The 11,259-nt window shown below is 42.6% G+C and overlaps 1 protein-coding gene across 1 annotated transcript in view; it reads right to left on the bottom strand.

Annotated features, from left to right (window-relative positions):
- Window positions 1-2,458: 2,458 nt before the first annotated feature.
- The window catches only part of PNLDC1 (poly(A)-specific ribonuclease (PARN)-like domain containing 1), a gene marked incomplete at its 5' end in the record, with an annotated part of 9,849 nt that continues 1,048 nt past the window's right edge, over window positions 2,459-11,259 (bottom strand). Inside the window, 15 exons of the mRNA XM_010087376.1 lie at window positions 2,459-2,531; window positions 3,090-3,188; window positions 3,362-3,537; window positions 4,002-4,101; window positions 4,673-4,715; window positions 4,927-4,980; window positions 5,421-5,485; window positions 6,426-6,481; window positions 6,712-6,797; window positions 7,053-7,122; window positions 8,049-8,186; window positions 9,170-9,249; window positions 10,403-10,503; window positions 10,734-10,739; window positions 10,771-10,859. Of these exons, the coding sequence (XP_010085678.1) occupies window positions 2,459-2,531; window positions 3,090-3,188; window positions 3,362-3,537; window positions 4,002-4,101; window positions 4,673-4,715; window positions 4,927-4,980; window positions 5,421-5,485; window positions 6,426-6,481; window positions 6,712-6,797; window positions 7,053-7,122; window positions 8,049-8,186; window positions 9,170-9,249; window positions 10,403-10,503; window positions 10,734-10,739; window positions 10,771-10,859 (1,236 nt within the window). The remainder of the gene's footprint in view (window positions 2,532-3,089; window positions 3,189-3,361; window positions 3,538-4,001; window positions 4,102-4,672; window positions 4,716-4,926; window positions 4,981-5,420; window positions 5,486-6,425; window positions 6,482-6,711; window positions 6,798-7,052; window positions 7,123-8,048; window positions 8,187-9,169; window positions 9,250-10,402; window positions 10,504-10,733; window positions 10,740-10,770; window positions 10,860-11,259) is intronic.

Genomic DNA, 11,259 nt, shown 5'->3' with positions numbered 1-11,259 from the left:
GCCTTACAGCTCACGTACAACTTTCTCCTAGTGCTGAGAAGCAGGTGTGCTGTAACTGCTGGTAGGGGCTTTGCTATGGTTTTATCACTGTCTTAGGCAGACAGGTTTGATTTTCCAAGCTGCCAGCCCTCTGAGCAACTCAGCAGCTCGACATGTACCTCTTCAGAGCCAGAGTTACGAGGCAGGTTGCACCACTTTGAATTGGCTTCACAAGAATCAAAAGTAATCCCCACTCCTTGAAGACACGCAGGAACAGGCATAACCTGAACTACTTTTGACACTTCCAACTTCAATTAATAACAATTCCCTAGGCTGGAGCAAAAGCAGCAGCTGAGGTTGGAATGGCCAGACTGGTATGTTCAGGGAGTTTCTGTCTTGATCTACAGCTGCCCAGAAAAGCTTGTAAATCTTTTCCCACAGCTGAAAGTTGCTGCTCTGATTTTGTTAGCCTCTCCCCCAGATAACCCATTTCATGGGAATTGACTGCTAGTACATCTGATTGATGTCTTTAAAGGGCTCTGAGCAGCGAGTGACCCTAGGTTATCTCTGACAGCCTACTTGTTTCTCTAAGTTCTCCCCTAGGAGGCAGATCAGAATATACTCAACCTTCTCACTTCTTCTTCATGCCTTTAGTCTGCATGTAAACTTCACTGATTTATAGTAGGAATATCCGCTAGATCTCTATAAGCTCTCCCAGCTCTAATGCAGGAAAGCCAAGGCTCTTGCTTCACTACACTATGTTGCTCCATGAGGCATGGCTGCGAGACGGCACAGTCAGACCCCATGGGCTATTTCTCAGAAAGCGGTAAAAGGATCTCTGCTTTCTTCCATGGGGAAGGGTGTTTCTCTAGGGGGTGAACCAAGAGAGAGAATAATACTGTATGGAACTAATTCTTTATTTGTTTGTGGGAGAAGCAAACGGAAGGAAAGGAGCAGAATTTAAAAGACAGAACAAACAATTTCTTTGTTCCTTCAAAGTGCGTGCTCCCTTAAAAAACTGCTGTGCATCTGTATTTCCATGATCCCAAGACTGTGAAGATGCAAGTGAGGCTGCATCTCCCCACATTTAAGTAGCTAGCTAAATCCGGACCCCAAAGAAGGGTACTGTGTTTCCCAGACCATAAGCCAAGAAGAGTGTTTTTATGGGAAAATGCATGCTACTGCATGTAACATCCAGTGAAAATTTTCCCAAATCTACACAACACACAGAGCCTGTGCTCTCCTTTACACAAGGTGGATGTCTTAGCAATGCCAAGACAAAAAAAAAAAAAAAAAAAAAAAATTACATAATAAACAGGGAGATACTTACACTGGTATTTGAAGGAACACTGTGACAGAGAACCCTGTCACTGAAAGGGTGAAAAAAAAAAAAAAACAAACCCCAAACCAAAACTAATCAAGAAGTCAGTTACTAGTCTGGCTAGGAGCTGGCTTATGAAATAAGAGCTGTAAACCACAAGCTGTGCAGAACTCGAGAACCACATCTGGAGAGACACTGCCTTTTTCTCCTAAAGAGCAGCAAAGCAGCAAACGGTTAGCAGCAGAGGGCATGTGATCCTCAGGCACACCGCAATAGCGTGCTGCTGCTTTCAAGCAGAAACTCCCATTTTACAGCCCATTAAAGGCCAATTCTACGTATTAGATTATTATGGCCCCCATCCCATTAGGTCTGACTCATGAAAACCATGGATCAGCAGGCTGTTCTTAAGAGAAGACAATAAGTAAGAAAACTCTGAAGACCACAGTCCCTGGACTGACAAGTACTCTCTCTCTGTATCAGAGAAACTGATCAACAAAGCATGTCTCATGATATTTTTGGATAAAGGACTGCTCACATGCTGTGCACTAGAAGCAAACAGAAATGCATGCCAACCCACCTGACCTGTGTACACTCTACAAATTGGAAGCTGATAAATCCCACTTATCTGTGTCTATCCTCTGCTCCACTGCCACTGAAAACACCACTGCAAATTATTTACTCTTCCCCAGAATCCTTCATGAGCACCAAGAGTGGTTTCTCCATCAATTCTGCCCATTTTCATTTGGTAAACAGTGAGATTTGCCCTGCTTTACAATCGAAGCTAAAAAGAGCCTCTTTCATTTCATAACTTCATAAACTTCATCAGAAATGTGTTTCATGCAGCAGCACAAGCACTGGGAATAAACTGGGATTATGAATAGCTGTGAAGAACCAACATGGGATCAAAGTAAATTAGGCACTGAAAGAATCATCCATCCCTCCCTCTTCAGGAGGGGACTACACTTTGAACAGATTATAAAATACGCAAACTGGAAACCAACACAGCCTCTTTAAAAACACATGTCCAAGAAAGCAATTATAAACCACTATTCATTGCTTTTTTTTTTCTCATAGTTTATTGAATGAAATGAAACAAAACAAAACTAAACAAACATGAAAAATAAGATGTGTTGCTCATGTCTCATCTGTAAGAGTCCTTCAGAACCAACAGCCAGGAGCTCCTCCAAGTACAAAGGCCAAGAGAGACCACAGTGCCACAATACCAGAGACTCTAAAGGGCAAGAATAATAAAATGCTGTCAGGCAACTTATATTTAGGGCTTAATTTTGTTCTTATTAAACACTGAGATTCTTTCCTAAACTCTGCCAGGGCAGAAATTCCCCCTTCATGAGCATTGCTGTCACTGCCTGCCCCATGAGAGGGGTGCCCTTTGAATGCTCTCCTACTACAGAGCTTTCAACTCTGCTGTAGGAAAGACACATCCATCCCACACCTGGGAGACTTCACCTCTCTCTCCTCAAGAGCTAGCACTACAGCTCATTAAGATAACCTGCTGTCTGTTATGATAGCACATACATACTTTTGTGCTACCCATGGGGTAACATTCCCTGGTTAATCAGGGTCAAGGCTGAAGTCCAGTTGCCCAGGGCTGAAAGCTCCCAAGTAGCCGCCCAGCAGCTGGCAAGTGAACCTTCTTCTGATCCCCTTGTTCTCCTGAAGGGCTGGCAGAAGAACATTGCAAAAGAGCGGCAGACTGCTGCTGTGACAGGGCGAGGCACCCCGAGGAACGCCGTTCCCCCTCCCCATTTCTGTAATTTCCATAACTCACTGCAGAAGGCAGTTCACGTGTGGAGAGTGCCTCCAGTGGCGATAGACAGAAACCCGCAGATGAGGGTGATGCTTGTAATCTCGCAGAACAAGCCTGACGCTGCAATGAAAGCAGATGCCGTGAGCCGTGGCTTGCAGGCTGCTTACAGCATCCCACAGCTCAGGACTGAAATCTCCTTCTCTAAGAGCTGTTGCAGCAGAGGGAGGGTGAGATGAAAACTTGGATCAAAGAGGATCAAGGGATGAAAAAAATCAGACTTTCCAGTCACTTACTGCTTAAATTTACTGGAGAGCAGAATGAACTGGTTCTTTGAAAGCCGCCTGACATCAAAGCAACAGAGAGCTTTAAACTCTTGATAAATATGCCTTTCATTCAGCCCTGGCCAGCCTCGGACATGGACAACCAAGACAGGGGGATGTTGGCAGGGAACATCTTCCCCAGAAAAATTCTGGAAAATGTATAATACTGAGACATATCTGAGTTCAGAAATACTATAGAAGCATTACTAATAAGAAAATATACATTTGTATATATATACATTTGTGACACACAAATAAGACCGTTGTACAACACAGCTGTTGGCATAAAATTATTTTTCTTTTGTCTCAAGGTTCTTCTAAACATGAGTCATAAAAACAAACTGTCACAATTACCACGGAGAAACCACCAGAAAAACAGCAATGTAAACTGACTTAATGCCCTCTTACAGGGTAACAATATGAATACATTTCACAAAGAATAAATTAAACTCATTTGCCATTTTGAAAGGTCAGTTGTGTCATTTGTATGACGACAACTTTTGCCAAGGTGGCCCCAGGCACCGGTGGATTTTTCTCCTCTACTGAAGCTACCAACTAGGCTACTGACCTATGCACCCCACAAACTGGTCCCAGACCTTCAATTCATACGCACAATGCTTGAAACACCACCTCGGATGAAATTCACTTTGTTCAGATACTCAGCTAACGCGGTGAGATATTCAGAGAAAGAAGGATCAGCCTCCACTGCATCACTACATCAGAAAACACAATGGAACAAGAAGTTATGTTTCTCCAGCGCTGCCCTGCTGCACGGTGTCTCGGGAGCACAGAGCTCCTGAAGAAGCTCTTTAACTGGTGACAAAATAGGTATTTCAGATCTTGGTATTTTCTACAGAAGTCAAAAAGCCACAAGCAAAGGGAAGGGATTTGAACAGTTGCCTCTTACGAACTCAACTGAAGGCACTGAATCACACGGATTTCAAAAATGGAAACTCATGGAAAATGATTTGACCCTTACCCAAGTGATCTGAACTTGAGAGAGCTTGTTCAAGGATAAAGGGGTCACAGTGCCATTTCCCAACCTCCGAGCCATTGCGTGGCCCCTGATTTCATTTTTAAAATGTCAGCTTTGACATAAAGCTATTACTTTGAGATTTATAAAATAAAAATCTAATTAGAACAGTGACATTTCCAGTAACACTTTCTCTTATCCAAAAGGAAGGCCAGCCTGCAAAAGAAGTCAGCCAGAGCAAACTAATGACTGTTTTCCGTAGGACTCATCCATTTAATGTAATTTTCAGTAAACATTTAAACATCACTCACTCTGTGGGTCTGCACAGTAGCAAATGAGCTGACTTCAGAAGAACTAGAAGGAGGAATAATGAGGAGGCATTAGAACAAAGCTAAAGAAACATAACAAATGGAAAGCAAAAACTCACGAAAGTGCACCTAAGTTACTAACAGCAACAGACTGTATATAAACACATATTTCTTAGCATCAAATATATCTACAGAGCAGGAAAGGAACTGCCAAGTCCCAGCACAAACTCTGAAGAAGCGTTTAAGAAACATTTTACCTGAACCACAGAGAAATGCATCATAGCCTGCCTCGTGAGGGGATTTCTTCTCAGCTGCAAGTGTCCAACAAAATCAAGAGCAAACACCTTTAGCACACTATGGAAACTGTTCCACTGCAGAATCCCAACATTCATAAGATCCACTGTCCTGTTTCGGAGTTTTCCCCCCACCTCCCTTTACCCTCAGCTTTGTTTCCTTTCTCACCCTGAAACCTTTAAACCCCATAGAAACTCTATGCCTCTACCATGCATTTTGAAATGATACCAACAAAAAGGCAGCAGCTGCACAAATGGCTGGAAAGCTTAGCAGACATGCAGAACACACGACAGTTCGGGAACCCAGGTTTTGGGTCTGGACAAAAATGTGTTAGCAGCAGCTCTGTACAAATTCAGCAGACCCACTGGCCCTCACTCATGCTTTGCATGTGGACATCCACAGAGTAAAACAAAACCCCTTTAGCTACCCAACGCTGAAGATTTGCTTAAGAACATACCATATTGTGAGCAGTCACTTGCCAGAGCTATCACTGGGCACGTTGGATCTTCAGGATTCAGGCTGCTGATAAAGACAAATGGATGTGTAAGATTTTTGTCTTTCCTCAGTACGTTAGAGACAAGTTACTGTTCTCTAGTGACCTGTGGCTTCACTTACAAAAAAGCTACTGAAGACTTTAAAAGGAACTTCAGTAGTATCCTATAAAAAGGCTAAGATACTTCGCTGAATAATATCTATCAGTCTTCTTCCTGAAAACTAACTCCTAAATATTTCCTCAGACTTCTAAGCAGCAAATCTGCTCTAAGTGCATACAAAAAACGTGAACAGAACTAAAACTCAGTGGAGAACTCCAAGGAAAGGGGTTGACTAGATGATTCTATTTGAATGGGGAACTCTGGAGAACAAATTAATAAACAGATAACCATGGAATGACTGAAATAAAAGAAAGAACAAACCACCATAAAAACTCATGAGAATGTGCAGTCCAAAATTGCTCAAACAAACCAAAAACCCCAGAATCCCAGTACAGTTTTATAAGCACTAATTTTGTATCTCCTTCTTGGGAGTAGGGGGCGAGAGGAAGAGGCGAAATTCTCCTTCTCTTATAATTAAAAAAATTTATCCACAAAAGAAGTGTAAAAAAGAGAACTCTTCTACCACACCATGGCTAAGCTCATGAGGTACGAGAACTGAAACTCACTCATTTTCTAACACAACATAAGCAACATAAAACTCTTAAGTAAAGCTGTCTGCAAGCCAAACTTGTGACCAATGAAGTAATGGTGGTACAGTATGAAAAGTGACTTAGAACAAATAATTTACTCCACAATTAACTTCCTAAGAAAGATCAGCAAATATTTTTCTTTTAAATTTAGAAAGACAATAAACCATCTGAAAAACGTTTGGGGGGAGGGAAAGTACAAACATATGAAATGTCTGACTTTGAAATATTTTTCCCAAGAAAACAAAGGAATTGCTGAAGGCTTTATAGCCCACCACTTACCTGCACAAAACCGCATACACCTCCAAAAGATTAGATGCTCGAGGAAAGTGACATTTCTGTAAAAGAAGAAGGTGTTAGAAGACCAATTAAAACAGACCTTGTGGTTAAATAAGCTTATTTACTGGTACTGCTGATTCATTAAATGAGATGCAAAATCAGAATGCCTCAGGGCAACACTGAGAACTGGTGACAGTTCTGCAACCACAGGGCACTGAGGAAAGATACCCTCTCCTTTGGGTGAAGGACAAGCTTTAAGTCCAAACAAAAAAAAACCTTTGCATCTCACCTTCCAGATGGATTTAGTTACAGTCTTGGTGTCTATGAGGACAGGAAACAGGTTGTGAATGTTCCTTTTAAATTCCTCATAGCTTTCTGAAAACAAAACACATGTGGAGAAAGACATCGTAAAACTGAGGAAAAGCCAATGGTATTTCAAATGAGTAAGAGAAAGGGGTGAAGTCAGAGGACTGATGCACCACTCCAGCAGTTAGAGCTCCAAAGAGGCAACTAGCACTGCTACTTGCTAAGCTCTGTGAGTGGCTGGGGTGAGAAATGACCACTGTGCTTACAGTCCCATCCCCGCTGCAAAGGCAGCAGCCTGGGGCCAGCAGCTATGTACAGCATTACCTGGCAGGGGCTTGTAGAACTTGTCGTGAAGATGCATAAGGTCCATAAGCATGTTGTGTCCCACCAGGGGCTATGGAAAGAATACAAACACAACAGCCCATTGGAACATATTTTTGAAGAGAGCTCCGAGATAACCAACTTTAGGCATGCTCAACAGCTGTAATCCTTTCCTCCAGTGGACAGCATCCACACACACCCACCCAAAAGTCATTCAGGCTGCAGGCTCACAGGAGGACTACAGCTTTCAGGAAATGAGACTTGTGGACTCTCTGAGGAGAGTATTTTTTTAGCAGCAGTCTATTTTCAGTGGACCTAAGGAGCTAGGTGGATTCTTGGTTCAGCTGAACACTGGTAAAATCTTCCAGCGATCAGCTTTACAGGCTCACTCACAAGGAGAGGGACAGCCTTTGCCTGCACATCACCTGTAGTCTTCTGAAGCTGAAATTCATTCAATAATCTGCACACAGAACATAAGAATATCCACACATAATCAGACCAATGGTCCACATGGTCCAATAAACCGGTCTGTCGCATGCTGAGAAGCATAACTTGCCCAAAAGGCTCAGCTGTCTTAGATGGTGACGCGTGCTGTGTAACACAGGGATTTTCAACGTTGTGGACTCCTGCATTTTCTCAAGTGATGTAAGAAACACACTGCAGAATGAATGGAGTCTGGCTCCCTCTCCCCTGGCTGCACTTGGGTTGCACGAATAATAGAAGAGTAACACAGGAAAATCTAGTGTTTAGATCTATCATTCTCATGCTTTGGGAGTGGGACCTGGTTGGTAAGAAGATGTAATGTTTAACACTCTTTTTTCTAACCATGACTGTAATCCAAGATTCATCTCAATTTTACTGACAACTAAACAGGATGATCACACTGAATGAGTTGAGTCATCTAATACAAATTGTTACCTTATCTTTTATCATCTCTCTACATCCAGTGTAACAAATCAAAAAGAGATGGAAAATGAGAGTAGGGATGAGGCATTTTACCTTCTTGGCTTTAACAAGTGTCTGGAAGAGGTTGGTGAAGCCCCGAGCAGACAGGAGAATGAGCTCCTTCTGGCAGTAGTCATAAGGAGAGTTCTCCAGAAGCTGACGATGCTGTGGACTCACCTTTTTCACCATTACCTGAAAAGCACAGTCACTGGGTATTGCAGCCTCCCATGCTAGTTGTATGTACATTGCTTACTGGGGTTCAGTAATGCTGAGGACAAGTTCAGCTTCTAGGCTGCAAAGGATAGAGAAACTGTGCATCCCCTGGGACCTCAGGACTGTCTCACTTCTCTTCTATATGGAGATGTGTAACAGAAGACCTGCTCTAAGAGTGCCTTATTAATCCTTCTCTTGTTAGGAGGATGGTTCCTACCAAAGTTTTTTTGGAGCACAAAAGAACATAATTCCCTTTAGCTTAACACCAATATGGTAAGTTAATGGCACTAAAAACCAGAAACAAACAGCAATCATGGAAACTCAGTCCCCAAAGGTTATGCTTCAGGTGAGAAGGCTGGGTAAATCTGTCCTGCTGTTGACACTGGTTATCAGACCAAAATAGTACAGACTTTTATAATCTACTTCTAAGCAACTGACTGCTATCATACTCACACCAGGTTTTGAGAGGACCATAGCCATAGGTTTAATACAGAAAATACTGCACAAAATGTAAAATAGCAATAGCAATTAGCAAAACAGCATGCCATATAACAGACAGAGTAAAGGTGTTCAAAGCAAGTACATGGCAAAAGTCAGCAAAGGAAAACCACAAAAAAAAAGGCTAAAAACTGTACATTCTTGTGGAGGTATTGAAGGAGAGGTCTAACAAAGTCTGGAGACACAGACAGGGTCCCTCCAGAAGTTCCTCAAGGACGAGCACTTGCAGATCAAGGCATTTTGTGGCTACCAGACAAAAAGAAACCAAAGTTACTCAGTTTTCTGGATCCCTTTGCTTGGGATTCCACAATCAACACTTCCCAGAACATTATTTTGTCCCTGTCTTCTCCTCCTGGACCCTGTCACTAGAAGTACAAGCAACATTTCAGAGTCCCTGCAAGAATACCAGTCTTACCTGTCTAGATTGAAACCCTCTTTTCAAAAGGTCCCCATTTCCATCTCACCTTCTTGTCTCCAAGAGGCTGTGTCCAAACATTTTGGAGAGCCTGTCTCAGAACCAGCTGAACTTCAAACATCTGGCAGTCTAAGACCAAAAGGAAAAAAAAAAAAAAAAAGTAGTAGTAGTAGTAAAAACTGCACTTCAGACATGCAGACTAGCCTATTTGGGAAAACACATTTTTCTAGACAGGACTGACCAGATGTCTCTCCCCCAGTGTACAGAAAATACTGCTGAATGTATGACCTTGGTACATTACCATACACGATGACAGGGAAAAAAAAAAGGGGGGGCAAAAAAAAAAGTCACAATGAGAATTTAAGGCAAATAAATTTTTGCGAGGACACAGAGGAAAGGAAAGTACTAACTGAAAAGAAGAGGAAGACTACTACTCTGAGAAAGACTGACTGGGGTGTCGAAAGGCTCCAGAGCAACATACCCAGAAACCAAGCACAGATGAGAAGTACCAATGCATTTTCCCCCACAGCTGATAAGGAACAAACCCAGTCCTCTTGTGAACAGCATGCAAAAAGGCACAGTTTTATTAATTAGTTTTATTGATTACTTATATAAATGTCTTTCTTGTCACAGGTGCTCACAGTTGCCAGACCCTATTAAGTCTACAGCTGATGTAGCTGATACAAAACATATCTCAATCCCCACCCCCTGTATTTCACACTCTGCAAAAGTGCATCAATAGACAGAGCCTTAGTAATTTCTGTGCTTCCTAACCTTTTCTGTATTTTTTTCCCTGACCTAGAGGATTAAGATTTGGTTTCTATGAGCAAACCTACAAAATATTCTCTGCTACAATTCCCTGTACCTCAACTCCTCCAAAGCAGCACAGAAATTCCTCAGCTCTGCTATAGTGCTCCCCAAAGCTAATGCAGGTAGTCAAGTAGCCTGTTTATCCCCACTGGCATAGATATGTCTCCCTGGGGCTCCTTGTTGCTCCACATGAGAAGGAACAAACTCTGAAAGGAGACCTGCCTTTCCTTTCTCCAAAGGGAAGAAAACAAACAAAACCCGCTTCCACTACAGGAGACCCACCACTCCAACAGAGCAGAAAAGCAGAGCCCAGAGATGCAAAGCGTAGACAGGATGAGCACAGGAGCTTTCACTCTCAACAGAGCGGTTTTTAACAGAACAGGCAGCAAAGGACAGTAGCAGCCCCAGAGGCTCAGAAGTGATGAAGCCACTCAGAGCCCACAGGTGCCCAAGGGAGCTCCCTGTTTCATACCACTCAGATCCTGCAGAATCATAGTCTCCTCTTCCTCTGCTGCAGCTATCCAACGGGTCACTTCATCAATAGCTGCCTTCAGCACATCCCTGTCCAGAGCACTAAAGCAAGATCAGGGGGAAAGAGGTAGAGCATGAGAAAAATATTTTTACAGGTGGAGCCTTGCTGTGGGAACGCAAAATCATCATTTCGCAACATCCACCCATCTCTCCGGATTGTATCCTCTGATCTCAGCTGGCAGCGAGGCATTCAGACCAATAGGCTTTAATATTTCTCCAAAATGTGATCTGAGTGAAGGGGAGCTATCAATATAGACAAATATTCGCAGTACTCAGTACTGAGGAGCCACTGTTCTGAACAGCACTCACCTGCTGATTTTCCAGCTACTCTCTAAGAGATGCTGGCTAAGGATCTTCTCCTGTACCTCATTCATGTATGGGATTCCATCTTTGAGGAACTGAGGGAGAAAAAAATGCCAGGTTGGTTACTCTCTCCTGGACTTTCCTGCAGCAAACTAGAAAAGAGCAGGTTAGCCAGGCCCAAAACTGGCATATATTTGGGAGATGCTGGTGTTCCTCATTCTCAGAATAGCCTCTTCAAAAATACAAACTGTAGGTAATCCAAGATGCATTCTTACATGAAGGAAGACATGTTTACATATGGAGAAAATAAACAGATTTTGTCAACTGTAATCAACTTTTTTGCTCTACTTTTTCCTTTAATGAGCTCACAGAGGAACCATAGAACCATTTAGGTTGGAAAAGACCTTTAAGATCATCAAGTCCAACAGTAAACCTAACACTGCCAAGTCCACCACTAAACCATGTCCCTGAGCACCACATCTACAGTCTTTTAAA

Source organism: Pterocles gutturalis, unplaced genomic scaffold (genome assembly GCF_000699245.1).
Source record: "Pterocles gutturalis isolate BGI_N339 unplaced genomic scaffold, ASM69924v1 scaffold8451, whole genome shotgun sequence".
NCBI classification, from domain to species: domain Eukaryota; kingdom Metazoa; phylum Chordata; class Aves; order Pterocliformes; family Pteroclidae; genus Pterocles; species Pterocles gutturalis.
Note: the sequence above shows the minus strand (reverse complement) of the source record. Positions and strands in the feature narration are given on the sequence as shown.